Here is a 26,563-nt window from a genome sequence, read left to right on the forward strand (position 1 = left end):
AGGCTGTGGTAGTGATAGTGCTGAACCTAATCCCTGAGGCACCAGGGAGGTCCAACCTCCAGACATTTAGCTCCAGGCATTTCTCTCCACTCACATTTTATTCAATAAAGCATGAATGTCTTCACTGTCCTTTCCTGTGCTGGTCTCTGATATCCACAAGGGGTTCCAGTTTTGCCCCCAAGCCAGAGGACTCTCTGAGTATAGGGTCCCTCTGATTAGTATTAGAAGATCCTCTCAGGAATGAAGCAAGGGACCGCCTCTGATGCTATCTTAGTTGAAGTCCTCCAAAATAATCTTTTAAAAATGAAATGGACCACAGCCATATATCTGCTTAAATTTCTCCAGGAGATTTTTATCATATTCAGAATAAAAGTTTTATTTTCTGACACATGAAATTTCATAAGATCTGGCCCTCAAACAGCTCATGATATTACCTCATACCATCCTCCCCGCCCCACATATCTCAGCAATACTGGCCTCATTTCTGTTCTTAAAACATGTCCTTAGTAGTGCCTTTAGGTGTTGGTGCTGGCTGTTACCTCTCTCAAGAATGTTCTTTCCTTTGCTCTTTATATGGCCCACAGATTTTATCATTAATGTCTGAACCTAAATGTATATACATTTTAGGAAACTCAACTATAAGAAATATTGAGATTTGCTGGGTCCTTTAGCACTTTTTTTTTTTTTAATAGAGGCATGTTTTATTTATTTATTTACTTACTTGTTTGTTTGTTTATACATGCACTGGCTACAGTCAGAAGCGCGGGAGGGTGAGAGAATTCACCAGAGACAGAGCAGGGAGCAGAACAGGCAGAAGGACCAAAGTACACTGCTGAGGGGAGCAGCGGGCGGCAGGAGAGGTCTGCGCACCATGTGGGACCCTCCTCCGGTGGCCGGGGAGCAGCCGGGGATTGAACCGGTGCCGCAGAGGCTGCGGGCAGCTTTGCAACCCAGCGCTCAACCGCTGTGCCACCGGGGAGGCCCTCCTTTAGCACTTAATGTAAATACAGGTAAGCTTTTTATGCTCTAAGGATTGTTTTGACATTTTTACTTTGTAAAATTATAAAATTTTCTAGATTTTAAATAGAATTCAAGTAATTGTCACTTAAAGGTAGAAAATGGCATGCTAATTGTCTGTAGTGCCTAGAGTACCAATGTGTATAATAGTGAGGTATTGTCAGGTTTGGCTATGTGACTGTGGGCCACGAGCTTGTCTTTGTGAGCAGGGTTGCCCCACCTGTGAAGTAGATATGTTATAGGACAGCCCTTTGGGCTGGTCAACCACGGGTGAAGCTTGGAAATCATGTTGGGCGCCAAGCTGTTATAGGACAGCCCCGATATTGAACGGGTTCCTGGCTGTGGGTCTTGTTAGGGGGAAATGATGTCCTAAGCTAATCCCATACAGGCTTTGTGGACCCCCCCCCACTCCAGACTAAAGCCATCAAGACATTGGGAAAGACAAATCCCGTCACCACCAAAGGGAGGGTGGCTGGGACCTGAGGGTGGAGTTGGGCAGCCAGGTTGGATATAAAAACCAAACAAGTGGGCCTTGGGGGGCTGGCTATTGCTGGCCTCCTGGCTTCACGGCTCCAGGCTCTCGGCCAGCTCTCAGAGTGCCATTTTGGGATTCCTGATCGGCGGATCGGGTAGGACTCATTTAAAACTTTGTCCCCCGCTTTTCTCCCTGAGCTGTACATTTCCTCATTTTCCCTTCCCTTGTAAATAAACCTTTTATTAACCTTTCGCGTGTGCCTGCAGTAGAGCATTAATAAGTCCTTTTAAGGGCGTGGGTGAGGATCCATAGTCAGGCACCCTGTTTTGTATCGGGGTTGCTCTACAACAGGTCCTCACCCGCGCGTTTAAAAGGGACTTACTAATACTCCACTACAGGCACACACAAAAGGTTAATAAAAGTTTATTTACAAGGGAAAAGGAAATAAGGAAAATGTACAACTCAGGGAGAAAATAGGGAAATAAAGTCTTTAATGTGTCCTACCCGATCCGCTGTCCTGGAAACCCAAAGTCACTCTCAGTGCTGGCCGGACGCTGCTAGCTGGTGGAGAGCCAAAATGGGAGACCCCCCAAAGCCCAGGTGTCTGCCTTTATACCAACTTGGCTGCTTAACCCCACCCTCAGGTCCCAGCCACCTTCCCTTTGGTGGTGATGGGATTTGGAGTTCCCAGTGTCTTTGGCTTTGGCCTGGGGTGGGGGTGGAGTCCACAAAGCCTGTATGGAATTAGCTTTAGGACATCCTTTTCCCCCTAACAGATGCAATCATCCCTTGCTTAAGATAAGGCATGTGTATGTGTTAATATCAAAGGATTAAATATTTTACCTTAAATTCTGCCCTTCTCTTCTCCATTCAGTTGGACTCTCTCCTAAAAAAAAAAAAAAAAAGACACAACCAGGAAACGGGTTCTCAACATTGCCTACTGAATTCTCTTCATGGGGGATATATTAGAGCATGCTTAAGCACTCCCTTATGAAAATAGAGTTTGATTGGCTGATGTTACCAGTAATGGTGGGTTGATTGACAAACAAAAGGAGAGCGAGTAGAATAGCAGTGTGGTGGGGAGCATCAAGGGTACTGTAGTTGTACACTGGGCTGGGTAGGACATTTGGTATTCCTGGCCTAGTAAATTCTAGTACAGTAAATGCTAGTAGGAAACCTTCCTCCCCTACCCCCCACCCTCCAGTCATGGTATCAGCCACAAATTTCCAATTATCCCCTGGAGTGCTTCAAAATTAATGAATGCCATAGTCATTATCTTTGGGGCTTTATATTTTACAACAAATGTACCTTCAGTATGAAATTTGTTAGAGACAATTCTTACAGCCCTTTTACCCACAATATTTTTATGTTATGTTAATGGCCTTTTAGCTTAATGCCTTTGTGCTGTGCAAGCTAATTCTGGAACACATTAAGTGTGTTAAGTGAGGGATAAATGTGTGGGGAACAAAACCTACTGAATGGAATTAGAGAGGGATTCTTTGACAAGTAGTTTAGAAACAAAGTACCACATCAAAGCTCAAAAATAGAATGAATGCTGTGGAGGCAGCTAGCTGTGATGAATGCTGTGGAGAGCAGGAGTGAAATTCTGAGATCCTACATTTTTCTTGAAAGAGCAAATTTAGGAAATCAAGTAAACAGCCTCTTCAGCAATGTCTGGAGAAGAGTTTTCCTCATATGATATGATATTCTTAAAGGACATGGGGACAGATATATGGAGTAAATAGCCTCCAAAATGACTCCCAGTGACTCTTGCTTCCTGGTGTTTATAAACTTTGGTAATCCCCTTCCCTTTTGTGTGGGGTAGTCCTAGCAAATTGTTTATGAATGAAGTGTGGGATAAATGATGGAGTATCATTTCAAGATTCAGATACAAAGCTGTGATTCTATTCTGTTCTCTCTCTCTCTCTGGCTTTTCTTAACTTGCTGGCTTTCAAGAGGCAAGCTGCCTCATGCTGTGAGCTGCCCTATGGAAAAATCCATTTGGCAAGGAACAGAGGGCAAGCCAACAGCCAGCTAGAGGTACTCAGTCCAACAATTGAGCTGATAGTACCTATATATTCAGTGATCTTAAAAATGGATCTTTTCATGGCCAATAACTGATTAGAGCCTTATGAGAGACCCTATGACAAAAGACCCAACTCAACCACACCTGGGCATCTGACTCACAGAAACTGTGAGATAATAAACATTTGTTGTTTTAAGTCACTACATTTTAGGTAATTTGTCACACAGCATTAGATACCCAAACTGCTCTACACTACAGGAAGTACTCAACTGTGGTATCATCCATGCTTTATAGTCTTCAAGATAGCAAAACTCAGATTTGTGTATATTTGAATAAGTAGTGAAGCAAAGCAGAGTGTAAAACCTCCCTGAAATCTCTAATAGGCAAAAAACCACCATAATACATTATGTGCCAAGATGGCAAATAAGAGCATCTAACTACAGGCACAAGTTGTGTATTTAGACAACTAACTACACAAATTTGAGCAAATCATACAGTTTTTCTGATGTTCAGTGACTTGATTAAAAATATGATGATAGGACTGAATTAAACTAAGAACTATAAGAAATCTGCCACTGACTTGTGGAAATCTCTTTCTCATCATCCGGAAACTCCATCATTAGGAATTCATTCTTTAGTGCTCCTAGAAACCATCTCTGAAGCTGTTACTCAAGGGGAAAAATTTTAAATGGTGAGAAGAATGCCTTTAAGGATGATCCAGAGAGGTAGGATCTTGTGTTGCTATGAAAGTTGACCCATGGCGTCAGTAGCAATAAAAATAAGCAGGCTTCATTTCACAGTTCTGAGAAACTAGTAGGCATCTTCCTTTCTGATATATTTGATCTATATAAATAGCCACATTTCTCCTCTTATGTTGAGTGTAAGAAGGCTTAGAGCAAACTCAAGTTCACTCATAGCCATGGTGCTAAATTTTATGGTTCTCACACTCATTTGTATTCTTTTACATGTCCTAATTTTTCCACTTCTACTTTACCCTATATCTTTTATTTAAAGCCAGCTGAAATTTAAAGCCAGCATAAATGTTTGAAAGTTATTTCTCCAACTTTGAAGATACAAACATAAATAGCTATTTTGAAATTTTAAGGTTAATTTAGCTTTGGTGGGTGACAAAGATTTAAATAAATGTAATTTGGAAAAATTAGCATAAATTGGAAAAAATAAAGACATCAGAAATTGAAAGCATATTTGTACCGTTTTTATTTGTAAAAATAACCATCTGAATGCATTTCCATTTTATATTACAGTTAAGTACTTCATTATATTATTAGCATTCAGTAGTTGAAAAAGTATTAAACTGTGCTTGAGAAGATTCAATTGGTTCAAAGTCATTCATTGAACTAAAAGTCATTTACCTCATTTTTACAGTCATGACATTTACCAGAGTCATTGAACTCCAATTTACATAAAAAAACATCACAGACAAAATCCCACCGAAATCATCAAACAATATTTTATGCTGTTACAAATATGTTATGCAAAATATAACACTGGCACCAGATTTGTGTCATCGTGCATTGCAAAGATATATTGCACATGCTAAAGCATAAAATATGTAGACAAAACTACCAAACAAAAGATATTTGCATTGAATTTTTAGATCACTGCATAAGAAACGCATAGAATTACATTTTATACACACACTCAGATTGTCACTATCTTAAAACGACTTTCCTCTATAACACTGATCTATGGTTTACAGTTTTGTAAGAAGAAAGCATTTTAGCACTGCAAAATTGAACATAATTCCAATAAAAACTTTAGCATTTCCATCTCAAAGCAGGTCAAGGGGAATTAGGAAAAAGAAACAAACCTTTATACATTCAAAGGAAAGTTGAAACGAAAACTCACTGGTATATTGCTCTGATAACACTCAAATGAAAAAAATACAAAACATTTCACAGAACATTTTCAGAATATACAAATATAAAAAGGCACTCTAACTTCATTACAAGACAAAAAGGGATGAATTCTTTAACCAATGCAACAGATAAGCAAACGAAGTTGCTCAACAGTACAGAGTTAACTAGTGCAGCAAATCGATTTGATGTTCTTTTTCTAATTTAATAATAAAACAATAAATCAAGCAGCTGCTTACTGCCTAAAGTACCAAAACATACTATGGTGCCCTTTTAGTAGTGATAAATAGAAATCCCCTGAGCTATTTACTGTAGAATCATAGCAGATTTTAGGCAATTTGGAGATAGTAATGTATTTACCAAGGATAGGCAGACACTGGCAAATAGGTAAGTGCAATGAAAAATGATCCCTGTGGCTGTGATGAAAATACAGTCTAAAAATAACACAATTAGTTGAAAGCACAAAACAGTTAATTCTCAATTAAAAACAATGCTTTCTGGTTTTTTCCTTGAAAAATTATGCTGCAAGTCTAATTTCGTTTCTGAGATGTACAGAACTCTTAGTTTTAAGTCATCTTTTAATGGAAAAATTTGGTTTTGGTAAGTGGGAGGGAGAAAAAGAGGTGGGGAGAGAACAGTTCATAGTGAATAGAATTTCATTTTGTTTGTCCCCTTTCTATCAGTAAGAAAGTGGGGGGGTGGGTGTAAGGGGGATGTCAAAGTGAAGCTCCATGAAGAAAACATCACATGGTTGTCTGTGCTTTGCAGTGCTGTTCCTTGTTTTCTGCGTTACTCTACAGGAGAACCATTATTGCTACTTCACCATCAAAGCAGGCATTTCATTTCCTGCTTTAACCACCAACTGAGCAAGATTTCCATTCACTTCTAGGAAAAAGACACTGCAGTATATTGTGCTTCTTCAGCAATGAATCTCCCTTATTTTCAGTGTTTTGGTAAAGATAAGGACATTATTGCTTATTAGCAATTTATCTACTTTAAAAAAAAAAACAAAACCTCTAAACAAATGAAAAGGGCAGGGGAAGAAGGAGACCAAAACACTAAGAATTAAAAAAACAATGTTGGTGGTGTTGAAAAATCTTCAATGAAATTAATACCAACTCTGTAAGTCCTTTGAGTAAGTTCTCATTTATGAAGAACTTGACGTGAGTTTTTAATTAAATCTAGGATATTGAGTAAGATTACTCTTTTACAGTTAAAAATATAATACAATATCTGTATTTGATTCAGATATAATAGAACACTGTTTTAAAAATAGCTCACATACACTATAAAATAGAAACTTCCACAGTTGAAAATGGAACCAATTATAAAATATCAGAGAGTACCGCCCCAACGCAACATGTTTCTTTCCTGTCTCTTAAGTGGAAAACAGACTTGAGCTGGTGATTTTTATTTCTCTTTTTGGCATATGTGCCCACACATTGACATAGTTTCCTACTAGATTATTGAGACCATGTGAGATTTTCAGTGTATTTTAGATAATTTCTGTTTCAGCTTTTATGGCACAGCACGTAAGGACTGCAGTATCTTCAACTCACCTTTAAATCACTAGACGGGGACTGAGAGATGCATTGCCGCCCTCTCCAATGGACACATGGAAGAACCTGAGGGTCGGCTGGAAACCTTAACATTGGAAATGCTGGGCTTGGTCCCAGAACTGCTGGCTACCCCAGGGAGGGTGCTGTGTATTTTTTGTTATTCCAAATAAGACACATAGCAATTAAAACAGAGAACAAACGATGGGTGTTTCCTTAGCCTTTTTTTTTTTATCTCAAATAAATATAAACACATTTACACATCAAAATTATACAAACATTTTTCTCTTGCTCGGGAAAAAAAAACCCTGTGCAACTCACCATGAACTATAAATGTTAAGCCATCAACTAGAAATCTGTATCATAAGAAATACAAAATACAACAAAGAATGTTCCACAGAGAATTACATTTTAACGCCACAGAAAATTTACCTCAGTTACTTTCATTTTGAAGGAAAACAATTTAAATTGTCCATTTTAGACTGAAGAATTTTGGTCCTCGTGTGTAGCTGGTTGATGAACTACAGACATAGATATCCACATATAAGTGTGTATGTGTGTGCATGACTTTTAAAGAGTCTCATTCTTCTTTTTGTACAGCTATTCCAGGTGCGGAACAGGGTCCATTTGACCTATAAGCTTTGGCAGAGGGAGCAGACATAGTATTCACTATGTTGATTTCATCATCAAGCAATTATCAATCGACTTTAATTTCTACCTCACCAGTTTCTACTTCCTGCATTCTTTCTTTATTCCCTTTTGCAGTCACACTTTGTCATTTGGCATGACCGCGACTGAGAAGTTCATTTGACTATTGATGAACAATGGTGAAGGTCCTGATGTTTAAAAAAAAATATTTTACTTAAGGATGAATCAATAAAGGGTACTTTTGTAACAAATTTGTACATGTCTCCAAGTTTGTTACAGTATTACTTTTACCTGAAATGTTATTAGATAAATTTGGGTTCAATCAATTAGCTGAAATGAGTCACAGGCTCGTCTGGGGGAGCATTGGGTGCCATATTTGCATTAAATTAAAAAAAGCAAGTTTAACTTTCTATTTTCAATGACTTTTCCCCTTCATCTGGCAATTTAACAAAAGTCCTCTGGAAGAATTTCTGGATATTTAAGTGCTTGCTATGGAGAGGTTACAAATGATTGGACTCCCTTAAAATGATTATTACAGGCATTATTTCTGAAGATGAACACTTTTACCTTTGGCTTCTATTAAGGAAGTAAACATCAAAGTGAGAAGAGGTCTGAAGCATTTCCTATTCACCCTTTCCCTCCTCTTCTGGGGATATGAATGTCACATCGATAGACTTCTGAGAACTCAGTGTTGAGTGAGTACATGAAAAAGTATCTTTATAAAGAACAGCTCCCTCTCAGTTTCACTTATCCCCCAAAGAATAAGAATTTTTATTATTCCTTACTTAAATGAGAGGTAGACTTTTGGAGCGGTAATTTATATCTAAGGAAAACATGAAACAAATCATAATCGGGGCCCATCTGTGTAAATGCTTTCACCTAGCTGCCCACCCTGTTTGATGAATTTCTTTTCTACTGGCTTCTGGAAGCTTAGGCTCATAATAATACTTGAATACAACATAAACATGAAATTCAAGCTTCTTTCCTTCCTCCAACATGGGTGATCAAGGAAAAGCTTCTATAGTCCAAAGTCAAAAGGTTTCCGAATCAGAATCATTTTCATTGTACCCGTCCTCCGAGCCTGCGTTGTTACCACACAGGCTAACCATGCTACCCTGATTGGAGAGGGTCGTTCTGTTCAAATTGTCTTTTTTTAAATAAATGCAGTTGATAGCCGTCATTGTATTGGAAGGAGAAAAAGGCATCATGGTAGCCAAAATGAGGGCCAGGCAGTCAGCCACGTCTTTGTTAGGAGCACAAGCCAGGGCCGGGGTATGACCTGGGCGTAAATGCAGACAAGGCAGTGGTTAGTCCGGGGACTCCAGAGGTGGTGTGAGCATCCGACAGTACATCTCCTACAACATCACACGTGGAGATGTATGTTGAGTTAGAAATCATGCCAGACAAAAGGAGGAGTTACTTTCCATAAGTCATGCCAAGGATGAGGCCAGAGGAGACTGGGAGGGGGAGACATTTTATGAAGTTTTTTTTTTTCCAGCTTACAAGACAACATGCAGCACGATATTATTCAAAATTAGGCAGAATTCCAGTCTTCATCTAATGGACAGAAACACAACGGGGAGGGGGTAGGACACAATTTCACAAGAAAACAACAGTAGGACAACCAGAAAGACGTTTCCAGCCAAGAGCACGCCATGCGCCTCAGGCTTGGGCCAGAGACTCTCATTCTGAGAACAGTGGCTTCAATTGTGGGTAATTGTGTGTCAGATTAGAAGACATTGGAAATCAGATGCCAGTAAAAGAGAGCAGTACTGTTTTGTCACTTCACAGATATTTTAAACAAAATATATACCAATTAGCTGGGTCTAAGAAATGAAATCATTTGAATATATCACACATAAGAAAGCACTGGTTGGCTATATTTAAAAATTTAGCAAGTTAAAAATATATATTTTTAAAAATAGCAGCACCACCAAATATATCCCAAATCCTAAATATAACAGATGTGGGAAAACTGACATGGTTGCCCCGGGGTCATGCCACTCTCTACCATTCAGATCTGATGGATACAGTGGAGCAGACAAAACCATCTCAGTGAATGAAACAGGTGCCATGGGAAGGTAGATTCTTGGTTTTATTACTACGCTAACATTTATTCTACTGGCTTGAAAGAGTTAGCCTACCCTCTATGTCAGCCGAAGTTTATTCACTACCACTCATTCATTTATCAGAGGAACTGGCTGAAAAAACTTATGACTTTGTTGACCTGATTTGCACCCCTCACCATACATCAAAAGATTGTTCTCTCTGGTTCAAAAACAAACCAGAGTAGATAGGCATGTTCATTTCTTCCACAAAAGCTTAATGAATAATTGATTTGAACTCTGTACAAAATTAAAATTGTCCCCAATGATTCCCAGGCCTTTGGATGAAGCTAAGCTCTGAGACAAACCACAGTTCCCTCATGCTGGTTTTTTATTCCTAAGATTACTACTGACTGGACTGGACAAAGCTGAGAGGGAGCAGACTTACACCCATGAAAGATAAAATGAGCTTATTCTAGTCTCTTTAGTCATTGTGGACAGAAACTACAGACCCCTACACACCAACTCGAATGTATTGAATGTGGTAATAGGGTGAGGAAAGGTGAGCAAGAAAACCAAAGAGATGAAGTACTAAAGAATTTTCTGTGCCTCCAAGATGAATCAGGTGTGGGACAGAGCAGGGTACATGCTAGGATAAATGGGGCTGCAAAACCGAAACTAATAGGAGTTAGCTAATGATGTCATATGGCTGCTTACTTCTGAGAAATAGGTATGAGCTGCTAATTCCAATACCTGTAATAAGCAGTTAAGTTATGTTAATACATTTTATTATAATGCTTTAATTTCGTGCCATAATTAAGCTAACTACTTTTAAAAAAGAACTTAAATCGTAAATATCCAGAAGTTCCTCTTTTGCTCCCCAAGGTTAACAGATAGTGTGCTTAAAATGGTAGTTTAACACAATTCTAGTACTCATTTGCTTTCAAAATTTCTTAGGAAGCAGAGTAGAAAGCTTCTGTTACAAGTCAGTGCATTTAGGAAAAGAAATGCTATATAAACTTTCAAGTAGAGACATTAATTAAAAATTTTTATTCATGTTCCCTAAATACCCATGCTGGAAATATGAGTTCTCGTTTGTTCTTTTAAGAAAAAAAGTTTGCTCTCAGAATGAACTGAACTACTAAGACCTAGGCTTTTATTCGAGCCCTTGAGCATGCACTAACAACATGAGCAGCCCCTAACACTTCAGCGTATGCAATTAGACTTTTGAATGCCAAATTGAAAGCTTTTTAGTGTGCCTAAAATATTTTAACCACTACGCTGAGGGGTTAGAGACCAGCTGACCATCTGTTGACATTACATGCAAAATGGAAGGCACTGGCTACAGAGAGACTATGTGCTTTACAAAGACAAACAGGACAAATTATCTTTGATTTCTCACACACAGGGGAGAGAATTCTTACTACCTTTTAAACTAGATTCTATCTTTCTCATTTGCCTTTGGCTTCAAATAGCACATGGAGGGAACCTGCCAAAATTGCTTACTTTTTCCACTTACCATTCTCATCAACAGCGAGGACACAGGCCCCTTTGGCCAGCAACTCCTCAACTACAGCCTTTAAGCCGTTGCGTGCAGCAATGTGGAGAGGCCTGAAAAAAAGATAATGCCGGGCATCAACTGGGATCCCTATGTATGTGAGAACATCTTATTTTGGGCTGCACTTGTTCCTAAAGGAAGCAGGTACTTAAGAATCTATAAATGACAGGCGAATATTTACTTGAGAAAGATATTTGTTTACCAGCCCTTTTCCAGGTGCTAATGAACTAACAGTTCTTCCCTGTTGGCCCAGATTTCTCTGCAGATATTACATTGTATCTCAAATGACCTCAATGACAGCAAATAAGAAGCCAGAGGAAAAACTCAAGTTGTGGTATATTTTGTAGAAGGTTCTTTATACCTTGTTTCTACTCAAGCATTTCACAATATTACTAGTATTAATAACACTGATATATACATAATCTCAAACCTTCCTGTGATTACTAAATTAACTAAATGGTATTTTATTGAATTAGAATATCTTAAAGAATAATGTCAAGCCTAGTGTATCTTGCTATATACTGAAGACTTTCATAAAAAAATCTTAATGTTCATCTTCCTTAAAACAAATGTGTAATTTCCTAAGATGGAAAATGAGGCAGCGCTTACACTTTCATGTTGAACATTACACTGATTTATATTAAAATATAATTAAGACAAAACAGCTTAGACACTCTTCAAATATATTCTGGAAACTTGATTTATAAAACTGTCATTTTCCACTAAGAACATATAATGCTAATACATTTGTACAAATAGTTTCTCCAAATGTGTTGCTTATAAGACTTCTAATACTCCACTAAATTTATAATATTACCATAAAAATATCAGCAAAGAAAAACACAAACCTCACAAAATTCTGCAAAAGCATATTAAAATAAATGTTTTAGCTAATGATGTGAGTGTAAACTTCATGAAGTTAGCCAGGTCTATTTCTTTCACCACTGTGTTCCCCAGACTAACCCAGCATAGAGCAAGCTCTCAATATTTGTTGTAGAAATGAATATGAATCTTTCCAAGTCAAATTTTAACAGTCACACTTACGTCTGCAGTGCACTATTTTTTGCGTTAATAAGGCTCTCATCTTGTATCTTGTCAAGTATTAACAAGGCACATTTTTCATGACCCTGATAAAGAAAACAATGATAAGAAACAAAAGACAGAGACACAGAAATGTTCCCCCAAAAACCCCTCAATAGGGCCTCCCCGGTGGCACAGCGGTTGAGCACTGGGTTGTGAAGCTGCCCGTAGCCTCTGCACCACAGGTTTGATCCCCGGCTGCTCCCCGGCCACCGGAGGAGGGTCCCACATGGCGCGCAGACCTCTCCTGCCGCCCGCTGCTCCCCTCAGCATGTATTTCGGTCCTTCTGCCTGCTCTGCTCCCCGCTCTGGCTCTGGTGAATCCTCTCACCCTCCCGCGCTTCTGACTGTACTCAGTGCTTATATAAATAAATAAACAAATAAATCTTAAAAAAAAAATCCCCTCAATTTCTTTTAAATTTAAAATGAATATCCTGTTCCTAAAAACATTTTATGAGGCTGTTTTCTGAGAATTTCTTTTTTCTTTTAAAATGTAACATTACCAAGCAATGGGCTAGTTGCTCAATGTGCATAAGCTGATTATGAAACCATAATTTCATTTGAGATATTGAAAGAAAAATGAAAGATGTCCATAAGCAAGAAGATAAGGGAAATTTCTCACACCTACCCTACTCCCTTCTAAGTAGGGGAAAGAATTTATATTGACTTTGAGGAGCGGGGTTGGTGACAAAGGAGTTAAATTTATTATTGGCTAAGGAGTGGGTTATTGGCAAAGAAATGTATTCTTGGCTGAAGTTCACTGGCTAATTGCGTGGAAATTCACACATGCAAAAATACGAAGGAGCTTTACTTTTTCAGTTAACTGGAGGTTTACATTTCTGTTTGTGGGCCCCTCACCTCTGGGTATCTCCTCCCTCCCTTCCTCCATGTCAGCTGGCACAGGGCTGAGCTCAGGGTTAGCGAAGTCTGCCCAGGCTCAGGTTGAGTCATTTGCTGATAAATTTTCAGGCTCTGCTGTTTAGGAAAGCAAGTCTAAAAGAAGAACTGAAATAAGTTCCTTTTTTCTTTTGTCTGAGAGCAATGTAACCCTTACCCTTGATTTCACAAATGGTGAAAGGGCTTTAGATTCTCGAAGACTCTAAATATCTAATATTTTAAATCTGATCAATATTATTTTTCAACATAAGGCAAGTTCAATCTTCCTCAACTTTTCAGTGACCACTTCAGTGATCCTTCTGACCTGGGAATTCCCATTACACCTGTTATCTGTATCACTCATCACCATGTTGACTGCCTTGTATTGAAAAGAGACTGGTTCAGGAAAGCTCATTCTTTTCTTCCTCAAACAGGAAGCACTGTATCTTATAACAACAGATCAAATAGATCATTGGTAATTAAAAAAAAATCAACTGATAAGTCAGGGACTCTTTCATGATTTCAGGCCAATGTGTTGTTAAGATGATATCCTTCCTAAGCCCTCACTGCTCAAAGTATCGTCTGCAGATCTGTAGGAAAAGCATCACCTGCAGCTTAGAAATGTTGGATCTCAGGCCACCCTCCAGACCTACTAAACCAAAACCTGAAGTTCATGAAAATCCTCGGGTCATCGGCACAATAGTTTGAAAAGTACTGCACTTCTATTCACTAATACACCACACCTTAAAATGAACTTCATGAAATTGATCACTTTTGTGGCCTCATGGGTTCTCCAGAGCATGGAGTGAGAATAACACAACTGATGAAAGGAATAGCTGTTTTTGCTATCACTGGGTATAGACAGCACATTTCATAACTATATTAAAATAACAACCGTCTCTGGTATCAACTGCTATCATACTCTAATGTTACAAAAAGGAGACTCAAATATAATTTTATGAATGTTTATAGGGGTTCATTCTGATGCTCCTGGTGGAAGCGTAAACTGTTGTGATTTTATTACAGGGAGATTTGGTCTTAAAAATGTTCAGAGTCTTAGATTTAGTAAGTTACTTTTAGGAATTTAGTCTAAATGCGTAAAGATTGACGTAAAAATATTATTTTACATTACTATTATCTATATTAGAATACATTTGAAAATAAGCTATTATTTAATAATAGGGGAGAGATTGAATGGCACATTCCCATGGTAGAATATAACGCATGCTATAAAATATGATATCTAAAATATAGTCATTATATATGTTTCAGTAACAAAAGCAGGTTATAAGACAGTATAATCCCACTTTTGTAGAATCATTTATATATATCATTTCTCTTTTATGGAAACTACATATGAAAATGATGCTATTAAAAAAAACCCAAAAAACTACCACCACCAAATATATTTTTTTGTACTGAACTATTTTATACAGTTTCCCCAAATACATTGCCTCTAAGATTTTCTATGAAAAAAAAAATAAACAAAGAAGTGGGGTAGACACCCACATGAACACATCTATTTGCTTCACAGGAGAGTATCTTTTGGCTGTGTTGTTATGTGTCCAAATGCAATAAAATGTAAACAAATGAAACTGCTTGTATTTCAGAAGTCATGTAATTAAGTTGCAACCTGTATTTAAAACAAAAATGTGATTCCACAACCATGGAGACAAATACAGTGGCAGCATCAAGACAGACTTTAGCAAGAATACATGGGGTAAAATGCCATGGAGAGCAAACTATCACCAGCTCCTCCATGGGTTTGCCCTTTGTTTCCAATCCTTCCCTTCCACTGTCAAAAATCAAACATTTTGAGAAAATACACCTCTTAAGTAAGAGCTATGATATACATTTCTGAGACTTAATTTAAGTGCTATTATTCTTGTTATTACTATAGCTATACCACTTAGCAACATTTTCAAATCATTTACATACTTTCCTACTAGCCAAATGTAAGGGTGTGTTCAAGTCCTTGTCCTTTACAGACAGATCAGCCTGGGCACTGTTCACCAAAATATCTATTAAAAAAAAAAAAAGCCAAAAGAGAGTTACTCAGACTAGATGTTAATTAGGTATGTTTTGAAAAAGATACTAAAGAGACAGTAACATTGAAATTAGTACAGCCCACTTAATGTTTTCAAAGAAAAAAATAATTTATTGCTATATTTGTTCTATCCAAATCCAAGAGCAATAAGCATTAATTTAAATTATCTTAACCATTTCATTATTCCCGGGTAAAATGATTCTATCTATATCAGGTTTCTGAATGTAGAGAGATTTCACAGCAGAACGGATGGCTCACTTTAACAACATCCACTAAAGATCAAGTAACAGGGGACTGAAGACTATTAGTAAGTAGAGTCAGGAGGTTTAAATAAAAAGTGGTTCTTTTTCACATATGTATACTGAGAGCACCTTATTTCTCAATTTAATGTTAGTTTGGTCTTGCACAGAATAGACATTAACAGCTTAAGTCCTCACAACAAGCACATACCCACAGCGCCTGCCTGACCGTTCTCAGCAGCCATCATCAGTGGCGTTTTCCCTGAATTATCCACTGCGTTCACTTCAGCACTGTGTCTCAGGAGAAGCTGCAAGCACTCCACGTGATCAGCAAATGCTGCTGCGTGGAGCGGTGTCCTAACCATTTAAAACAAAAGTGACTTTAGTTTCCTTCAAATGTAACACATTCTCTTTCTGTAAATACCCAAGAAATATATGCATGGCGTTGTTTTAGGCATTTGAAAGTTCTCATGTGGTGACATGCATCTGAAGAGGTGTGATCTTGTGCCTTTGAATCATATACAGTGTTGTAAATCAGTTATCACAATAAAAAAAAATACGAAGGACCAATTCAGTGAGAAATGAGAAATCTAAGGGAAGTTGATAGTAAACAAGAAATAGAAATTATAAAATTTGACTAAAAAAGAAATCAGTCTCCAAGAAAATCTGATTTCTCTATTTTTGCATTTAATTATATATATAAATGAAAGTATAACATGAGAAATAATATGTGGAATAATAAAGCATTTTTTTCAAATGTGTGTATACTTAAGAGAACTAATACATAACTGTCAAGTACATGTCTCAGCTTACAGAGATAATGATCAGACTCCCTCTAAAGGTCATTTAGGCAGATACTGAAGTGTCATCTATGTCAGTGGCACCCCTAGATTGAGGGGGTACAGGTGGTGTTCAGCATAATGAAATGAACATCTTTACTGACCCTTTAATCTTGAGTTCCTGTGACATCTCTCTTATATTTGATAGATACATTCAAAATTAAGTCTTAAATTTGCAGATAATAGATTATTTAAAAATTTAAAAATCACACACCATCTAATATGGACAGTGAGTTTCTTTGGCAGAACAATTTGGCATTATTTATCAAAATTTATAACTATTGATCTGTTAACCAAGTAATTCTACGATTTTATCTCCCAGATACACCAGGTCATGTGAACAGACCCATATACTAGACTATTTACTGCACTGCTCTTTGAAATAGCAAAATATTGTAAATCTAAATGGTTTTCCACAGAGGGCAGGATGATAGTGTGTCTCTTCAGTAGAATAATGTGTGGCTTTAAAAGGGACATGGTAAATCTACATATTCTGGCACAGAAAGATGTGCAAGATATACTAAAAGCAAAGCATTATTATAGAATGCTCCCATTTGTACAAAAGAATATAACATATATATTTAAATGTTTATAGCTATGTATAGAAATATTTGAGAGATTACAAAAATTTGGAATACACATTTGAAGGTGGCTTTCTTCATGGAAGAGACTAGAGTTTTTGAGCTAAGAGGAAATTTTCTTTTAATTATAACCTTAATTATATTTAAATTTAATTTTAGAAACCATGTTTATATATTATGTTTTGTAATCACAAAGTAGAGACTAATATGCATCAAGACAAGAAGACATTAGGATTACTTACCTGCCTTTGTCATCTCTACAATTGACAATACTGGAATCAATAGCCCCAAGTAGCAATGATGCACAATTCTCATGATCATTTATTCTAAAATGAAAACGGATTTAAAATTTTGAGCTCTCTCTCTTTAAAAAGTGAAATAAAAATTTTAAATGATGTATTCCCTTATGCTTCAAATTCCTATATGCTATTTATTTAACAATCTGAGGCATTTTAAAAAAAAAACTTGATAAAAATATGTAGTTATAGTCTGTTAAAATGATTTAATAAGACAAAATAGGTGATACAAATAAACTTTATTGAACACTTCTATGAAGCAGGCAGTTTCTATTTTCCACATCTTGTCTCATGAAATCTTAAATTTTGCTTGTATCAACTAAATTGTGTCCTTTAATCATTTTAACAGTATTTTTTGGTGAAGAGGATGGGATCTGAAAATGACTACTAGTGATCTACAGGATGAGATCACAGGTGAGGTACCTGCTGAAGACTTTGCCTTCACTGCTCCTCTCAACATTACAAGGGTTGTGGCTAAGTCTCACTCAGATTCGAGCTCCACTTCCTTGTATGCTGTTCCCTGATCCAAACAAACTTTATCAAAAAATCAAAAATATTTTAAAGAAAGTCAGTTATTAAAGTTTCCAGAAAGGTTCTGGAACAGTTATATATTGGGCATCCATAGCAGGTAGTAGCAGATAAAGGACTAATTAGGACCTTGAGTTAAGTCTAAAACATAAATCACTAGGGGACTTGGGGAAACAAATTAAAACAAGGAATCTGGACTTTTATGCCCAATGGTACATCAAAATCTAAGTGAGCACAAGTCAGACCACTGAGAGTCATTAAGCTATTCACCACTTTGCCAAAAAAGGAATAGATACATTGTTAATGGGAATTTCAGAAGCCAAAGTTACAAAATTGGTAGATGCAAGTGGAATATTTATCATCCAAATCTAAGATGTGTGAAGGAGGCCAAAAGGTACAAACATCCATTTATAAAATAAGCAAGTCATGTGAATATAATGTTAGCATGGCAACTACAGTTAATAATACTACATTGCATATTCAAAAGTTACTAAGTAAATGGTAAAAGCTCTATTCACAAAAAAAATTCTGTAATTATGAATTGTAACAAATGTTACCTAGATTAATTGTGGTGATCATTTTGTAATATGTCAAATCAGTATATCATATACTTGAAACTAATTTAATGTTATACATCAATAATCCCTCAATAAAAAAGAAAAAGAAATTTTCAATGCAACAAAGGACATTGTCATACACCACAAAATCCTCAAGCAGCAGCAAATCCCTCTCAGGTACTAATATGACTCTGAAAGACTCAAAATCCTACTGATATAAATATCTTCTAATTAACCATAGGCACATTGTCGCTAACCCCAACCCATTTTTAGAATTTGGCAGACAAATGGAGGTCCAGCTGAAGACTCTTCATATAGAATGTAAAGTGCCCCTCAGCACATCTCTTCACGTAATTTCCCTAATGTGGCATGTGAGCCACCTTGGAACCACAGCACTCCACAATAAGCTCCTAGAAAATCATTAACATTAGCATTAGTGCTTTGCTATCAGACCTATTGCCTTTAAAAGAAAAATGGAATATATCAGTCCTATTTGTAATCTAAAAGCATTTCCTTTCCCTAAGAGCAATTTTATTATGTGTAGTTAAAAGAATTAAAGTAATACCATTAACTTACAGCATTTCTACTTACATTGCACAGTGCAGTGGAGTAAAAGGATTACCGACAAATTTACGAAAACATTTTTGCTCCAAAAGTACCTCTATACAGTTTTCATTACCTGCAAGGAATCAAAAGAATTTAAGAAGTTTCCAAAAAAGAAAACTTTACCCAACACAATCTATGTTTTTTCATTAAGTATTAAATTATGGTTATGAATTTTCCTCAATGGGCTGATTCTTCATTCCCCATGGAATGAAATTCATAAAACGTCCTTTACTATGCTCACAGGTGTTCTGAGACATAATGAACACATAAAACAATGATATGGCTTGGTGAGAAGAAAGTGATAGAGAAGAGACCTCATTTGCAAACAGAACAGATTCTAAGTTACTCTCAGCTCTTGACAAATAGATGCTTAGAGAGGTTATGTCTCAGTTTGGCTATATTTACAATAGGAAACTGCCTTTCACCCATATAAATATGTTCTCTCACAATTATTCCCCCTAGTGAAGGAAAGCAGTGATTGATAGAAAACAGTATTTGAAATAATTCAAATAAAAGGGCTTTGCTATAATTAATTATTTAAAATGACACCAAGAATAGTTTGGCAAACAGCATGTGTCCAACAAGTATTTTTAAAAAATAAGTAGTGAAATATTATTTCAACAAAATGACAAGTAATGACCAAATCACTTTATTAGTTTACTTGTTATATGATCTTAAGCAACTGACTTGGGGGGTAGGGAATCTGTACACTTCAGTTTTCCATATATAAAATAATTAGACTGGGATTACCTGTCATAGCTTTACTTGATAAAGTACCTAAATGTGGTTTGTGAAGAACATGCAATTGCTAAGGCTAGATGACATTTGGCTGTTGTACACAGAACCTCTTTTTGACTAAACTAAGTGCTGATTTAGAGTTCCCCTATGATCTACCTCAGAATGATAAAGATTGGAGAATTTTCAGTATTAAAATACAAGTCAAACCTTTCTTTTGCCTACAGAGAGAAAAGGTAAACCTGTTTTAGGGGGATTAAGAGGCATATTAAGTAAATAAACATTAAAAATCCATTAACTTTAAGCAAATTAGACAGTTTAATTTCCCAACTCTACCAAATCCTCACTTAAGTAGTCCCAGACACTTCAATGCTTTTATCAGTATGAATCCCCCATAGGACCTAGCTTAGGGCAGCATCTATACATAACTTCAGAGACTATATGAATCCCATTCTAAGGGTCTGTGTAGATAGGGCTGGAGATTCTCGAGCTGCTTTCAATATTTCAAGGTGCTAGAGACCTTGAAATACTTTCAATATTTCAAGGTGCCAGGGTAGAGGATTCTGGGAAGACTGGACCCTGAACCTCAGAAGTGGAAGAAGACTGCACTGGCTGGGTGAATAGCTTAGGAGAGAACCGCTCCTCCTCCTGGCTTGTATCAGGAGAAGCCTTATGAACAAAGAGACCGAACATTCCTACCCCATCCCACCGTGGGAGAAGAGATGGTCTCTGGCTGGTTCGCCACCTGCTATTCTAATCAGTAATTCTACTACATCTTCTCCTTTCTATAGGGTTTCCAGAGAGATGTCACAGCTTGGGGACGCTAATGATAACAATTTAAGAACTTTTATTATATTTTCATTACATTACATCCTCTTCTTTCTATTGGTTCTGACTTCAATAAGAACTAAATTTTCTACTTGGTTATCTTGATTTCACTCCCTTCTTGCTGAGAATTTTTTTTTAACCTACTAAGTGATGAAGACTGTGGGAAGGTTAGAGGAACCCTCATTGTTTAGCAACATTAAAAAAAAAAACATCTTCTGGGCCTAATAATCTGAGTTTCTGAGTGAAAGTTTTAATAGAAGAGTTGAAAATAGAAAAATAAAATTATAGAATCAAAGTAAGACTACAAGGGGAAATATCCATATGAACAAGGGGATGGGAGAACTTTGTAAGCAAGGATGGAAACCTAGACACCATAAAAGAAAAATATTACAGATTCAACAACATGAAAGTTCATAATCTCTGCTTGGGAAAAAATGAACAAGGAGCCAAGACAAATAGTAGACTGAGAAAAAACATTCAAACACACAGGGGATTCCTATCTCTAAGATAAGGTGCTCCAACAAATGTATGGGGAAAAAAGACAACAGAACAGAAAAAATGAGTGATAGAAAAAGTAATAGTAAAAAGTGATAGTAAAAAGACAGAAAGGGAGATATAAATGCATAAAGGCACTATTAGATAGGAATCACAGGTTCAAATAATGAGATACCCCTTTCTTGCCCTTCAAATTGACAGAAATAAAAAAGGTATATTGGGATGGCAAAGACTTGAGAAAATAGTGCATTATATAATATATATATATCTATATATTATATATATGTTTGGTGAAATAAAAAGTCATGACATCTTTTTTGCAAAGTAATTTGGCATAATTTATTAAAATTGAAAATATGCATGTCCTTTGATCAATAATTTTATTCTGGAAATCTATCTGACAAATTTAAGGTACACACACACACACACATACAACACAGCAGAATTGTTTGTAATGGAAAAAAAAGCCTAAAAATGATCTGAAGTTCTATCAATAGAGATATGGTTGAATAAATAATAAATTCTGATATATACACATGTACATCTACATCTATACACATGTACATTTACATGTATCTGCTACAGAATAATATATACCTCTTTAAAAGATTGATCTATACTATACATATTAAGTAAGGCAATCTGCAATAGAATGGTAAGCAAAAATAATGAAAACGAAAATTGTAAAATGATATTTATTATATGATTATAGCTTAAAAGATAGATGCACATAGATTTACATTTATTTATAATCTCAAGGGAAAAATCATGAAATGTAAGTACCAATTTATATCAGAAAGTGAGTTTGGAAATAGAGACTTATTTTCACTTTAGACACTTCATTATTGTGAAATGTTACAATTAGCATGCATTTCTTTTTACTCTACAAAGTCAAATAAAAAAATTTAAAGTCCCAAGTGCAACAAAATGAATGGGAGATGTAAAACATGGAAAAGAAATGCCCAAAGACAACTGATGGAATCACTTGTCAACTTGTAGCCATTGTGAAAGATTATTTCATCTTTTTTTGTGTGTTTTTAGCTTTATTAGTTTAACTCATTGAACGATCCCTGATCACCTCATGGAGATCAGGAGCCCTGATTAAAACTGTTGTTTCAGTTCATCAGAATTTTGATTAGGAATTACGTGTTACTGAAACAAAACAAGGGAGAAATAAATTTTTACTATATTAAGTCATCATGGCAGCCAGGGAGGGAAAAATACTAAAACAACAACAGGCATTGTGGATGCAGACAGATTGGAGGCCATGGTTTATAGAGTTCTGCCATGTTCTTGCCTCCACTGAGATCATAGTGGTGATGGGTTAGGAAGTCTACTGGAATTGGTTAATGACAATCAACTCACCATTGTAACAAGCCCAGTGCAATGGCGTGTAGCCTTGATTATCCTTGAAAGAACAGTCCTCCTCAGAAAGTGCCATCTGGAGTAGCTCGCTCAGCCAGGTGGCATGGCCACGAGCAGCTGCATAGTGCAAGGGTGTCCTCCCTCTGGCATCTTTACAGAGAATCGACACTTCTTGTTCCAGCAGCATTTGCACACATTCCTCGTGTCCCGTTATAATCTGATGTATCACAATTAAAGTCACAAAACAAACCTCAGTAGGGCAGAAGACTCAGGAAACCAGTAGGCTAAGTGAGACTGAGTTCAGAGTAAATTCATATCTGTCTGGGACTGAAGGGAAGCAGACTTGGCCCTCCTTCAGAGGAGACAGGCAGGACACTCCAGGAGGAGTTATGACACAAAACTCTGTGTGAACACCAGCACTTTGAAAATATCTCTTGACTCTCCAAACATAACCATGATAGGTATCATGATAAAGTGGAAAATATCAGCTTTAGAACCAAGAAGATGTTAGTTAAACCCCAACTCCCCCTTGTGAAATCTGGAAAAGTCAATTCACCTATCTGTGCCTTACTTTATCCATCTATAAATGGGAATGGTTATAACAACCTCATGGGTTGTTAGGAAGACTACTGACATATGCAGAGGCTCCCAGCTTGCTGCACGGCCCATAAAACATAGAAATAAGAACTATGGTTGGACATTATCACTTAGAATTCCTTTTTTTTAAATTTATCATGGTATTCAACACCATCCCCTAAACAGCAATTTTATGATTTCTGCTTTAGTTTCATTTAGCTTATTTGACAGACTTTAATAAACAGTTCAGCATACATGCACAAAGAATTGTCCAGAGGATACATATTTCAGCATACCTATTTCTGGGGTGGAGGGCAATATTTGCAATAAAGAGAACTAAAGATAGCAACTACCCAAAGCCAGGTAATCATTGGAATAAATTATGATACCTGCACACAATGGAGTGTTAAAAATGATAGGGCAGAAAAATATTAATGACATGGAAAACAGTATGTGATACACTGAGAGAAAAAAATGCAGTTTCCAAATAATAGCATCTTCAGTATTCTCTCTTAAAATTTTAAAACAAATTTATATACAGAGAAAAAAGTCATGAATATACCAAAAAAGTGGTTATCTTCAAGAGACAGGTTTACTGGTGACTGTGAATTTATTCTCTGTGCTTTACAAAATATTTTGTAAATTTTCTATAATGCGCATATATTTAGTAATCAGAAAGCAGAACCAATTTCACCAGCAGTGAAATTGGGGTCATGGGCCTATGGTTACAATGAACCCGAAATCCCAAGAGCATGACTTTAAGGGTTCTTGCCAATATTTTACCTTTGGAAAATATTTCGTAATTTCTTTGTGATACTCTGTTTAATTGATTAAACAGGAAACAATCTTTTTATTAAAAATTCAAATAGGGGTAAAAAAGAGGAAACAAGCTCATCGCCAAATTGCTTGACTAAAACTGAGGAAGATGGACTTACCCCTCTGTGTAAAGCCGTGCATCCCATAATGTCAACAGCATCGACATTGGCTTCCTTTTCAAGTAACAACGAGACAGCATCAATGTGTCCATATGCTACTGCAAGCATCAGTGGGGTTCTAGGAAGAGAGATAAATTAGACTTTTATTTTACTTTTTTAAGATTTATTTATTTATACAAGCACTGGGTACAGTCAGAAGCATGGGAGGGTGAGAGAATTCACCAGAGCCAGAGTGGGGAGCAGAGCAGGCAGACTGACGAACTACACTGCTGAGGGGAGCAGCGGGTGGCAGGAAAGGTCTGCGCGCCATGTGGGACCCTCACCCGGTGGCCAGGGATCGAACCGGCACTGCAGAGGCTGTGGAAAACTTCACAACCCAGTGCTCAACTGCTGTGCCACTGGGGAGGCCCCAAATTAGACTTTTAAAAGAAGATTTTTTAAAAAGCTCATTACTTCCAGCAGAAGGACCTTCTTCTCTTTGTCTCTCTCCTCTTAATAATTGCTTAATGTTTTCTGTGTTTCCATTTTGCTGTATGGTACATGAAACCAACTGTCTGCCTTTGGTCCCTCATGGCCATGTAGGATGGAGTTATTGGGGTGATCAGTATTGGAGGGAAGGCCACAGTTCTGTCTCAAAACACATTCAAACTAATTCCATCACTTTCAGAACTGGGCAGCATTTAGGAAATATCATTTGGGTGTGTGTATGTAGAGACTCTCTTGGTTCTATAAGAACAGCTCTACCTTAAGAATTTTCTAGCTTGGACTTCTGGTCAAGATTTCATTTGAACAAAGCTTCATTGTCTTTGAAAAAAGTCTGCCAAGTCTAGAGAAAGGACAGAGAACTGGGGTCCAAACAGTGAGGTACTCACTCATCTGCCTGGGTGAGCTACCAGTGCTTTTCTGCTCTATATTCCCATGTATAAGAGACGACTGAGTGGGGAAGACTAACAGATGGAAAATATTTTGGAAAAACAAACTCAAGGAATAATACAAAAACTATGATGGAGAAAACTACTTGAGGTCTGTCCTATTGCCATTATTAACTGTTAAAATGGGAATGGAGAGCTTCAGAGGGGGGATAAAAGTGGATAGGAAGAAGTAACAAAGGAGGGAATATTTTTTAAAGGTATCAGGATACATGACCATGACATAAAAATGGGCTCTTTTCCATCAAGGTACACTCACACCCACATGCTTTTCTTGGCTATGTCCTGGAGCACAAAGCCATTGCACGACTATAGGGCCCTCATTTGTGAATTTCCCTTAAATATATACCCAACTGAGAATTCAGCAGTCAGCTCCCCTAGCTGTTTAACAAATTCACCGATGATAGGTAGTGACAGAAACGTCAAGCCCAGGCCAAGTGTGGGATCACTTACTGTCCTTTGGCATCTTTCACATCAACTGCTTCTGGGTTGTCTGCAATTTCTAGTAACAGCCGCAAACACAGTGTGTGACCATTAATTACTGGAAAAGAAAACAATGGACATTCTTTTAACAGACCAACACTACATCTCTCCCTCCAAGATGAAATTTATATGGACTTCAAATCAGTGGTTTTCAATCACTGCTGACTGATATCACCAGGTTTTTAGTCCACACTACCTCATTGTGACCCAGTGTTTATGTTCCTAACCCATTTTCCCCTTCCTTCTATCAGGGCACCTTGACCCTCATCTTTCTTTTTCCTCATTCCTGTATTAAGAGTTTCTTTTCTTAATTTTTTTCTTATCTCCTTGTATTAGGCTGATAATCTCTCCACATTTTCCAGTTATCCTTTTTGTTCCTCTAATAGAGAGTCACCCTGTTCTAGATAATCATCCCATATCCAGGCTGCCTCCAATCCATTTTTAAAAGAAGGAAGGGAAAGAAGTGGGAAGAGTGAACAGAAATAGGCTGAGAGGAGCAGAGAGGGAAGAACTGAAGCAAAGAAGCAGCAGAACAGCAGCAAAGAAAAGGGGAGAAGGGAGAAGTGAAAGGAGAGAGGGAGACCCAAAAGAAACAGATCCTGCACCCCCTTCCCCATTTTACATTCCGAGGCAGACTTTTGAGCTATAGTTTTGATTGATTTGTAGTGGCTGATAGAAAGCAAACCCTCAAGCCAGAAAGAGGCACAGGAGCCACTGGCTCACTGTTCACTGACTGACTTACAGAAGTGCCTCCTGTGACAGGAGGACAGAAGGACTCTTCCATCCTGTTTCCTAAACCACAATCCTTCAGTTTTTCTGTCCTCCGGGGACTCAAGCATGCTCCCACCCTCTCATCTTATGCCTCTCTTTCCCTGGTAAGCTTGACTGCAGCACCTCCTCATTCCTTCCCAGGCACTGCCCTGCTGCAAACACAGTGGGGGCCAGCAATGGGCATTTGGGGCAGAAATACATAGATTAGCCCCTACATGTGCACCTGGCAAGATGCTTCTTTTAGATGTTGGTGCCATGGGGGCTGGCAAGGATGATAATCCCTTTGGATAAGATACTTTCCTCCAGCTTGTTAATGGAACCAGAGCTTTAGAATAGACACGACTTTCCACTCAGGGAATACGATGAGAATAAATATGTTTAAAATTCCAAACATGACCTCTCCTCTCTGAACAATGAGAACACCACATAATACATGGCATTTACTTCATTATGGATATGGAGAGAGGGGAATGATGCAGCTATGTTAGGTTGATAAAGGCTCTTCTAAGAGCTGTGTTTTACAGTCCTTTTTATTACATGCCAGTCATGAGAGAAAGCTAATTTAGCAAGGACACATTTTTCAGGGATAATACAT

The 26,563-nt window shown here is 37.3% G+C and overlaps 1 protein-coding gene across 7 annotated transcripts in view; it reads right to left on the reverse strand.

Moving 5' to 3' along the window:
* Positions 1 to 2,316: 2,316 nt before the first annotated feature.
* Positions 2,317 to 26,563, reverse strand: part of ANKRD44 (ankyrin repeat domain 44) — a 279,387-nt gene continuing 255,140 nt past the window's right edge. For 2 of the 7 annotated variants that reach the window (XM_037523759.2, XM_054699963.1), the window contains exons 19-28: positions 25,168 to 25,255; positions 23,786 to 23,903; positions 22,275 to 22,491; positions 18,837 to 18,924; positions 17,107 to 17,190; positions 15,656 to 15,801; positions 15,097 to 15,179; positions 12,247 to 12,329; positions 11,164 to 11,255; positions 4,722 to 7,590 (exon numbers count right to left, since the gene is read on the reverse strand). In XM_037523759.2, the coding sequence (XP_037379656.2) occupies positions 7,532 to 7,590; positions 11,164 to 11,255; positions 12,247 to 12,329; positions 15,097 to 15,179; positions 15,656 to 15,801; positions 17,107 to 17,190; positions 18,837 to 18,924; positions 22,275 to 22,491; positions 23,786 to 23,903; positions 25,168 to 25,255 (1,058 nt within the window). In that variant the 3' untranslated portion in view covers positions 4,722 to 7,531. Of the gene's footprint in view, positions 2,379 to 4,721; positions 7,591 to 7,745; positions 8,879 to 9,437; positions 10,398 to 11,163; positions 11,256 to 12,246; positions 12,330 to 15,096; positions 15,180 to 15,655; positions 15,802 to 17,106; positions 17,191 to 18,836; positions 18,925 to 22,274; positions 22,492 to 23,785; positions 23,904 to 25,167; positions 25,256 to 26,563 lie in introns of those variants that run through there. The other 5 variants (XM_037523757.2, XM_054699962.1, XM_037523756.2 and 2 more) reach the window with 4 other exon arrangements.

Source organism: Talpa occidentalis, unplaced genomic scaffold (genome assembly GCF_014898055.3).
Source record: "Talpa occidentalis isolate TD23 unplaced genomic scaffold, MPIMG_talOcc4v2.1 talOcc4.3, whole genome shotgun sequence".
NCBI classification, from domain to species: Eukaryota; Metazoa; Chordata; class Mammalia; order Eulipotyphla; family Talpidae; genus Talpa; species Talpa occidentalis.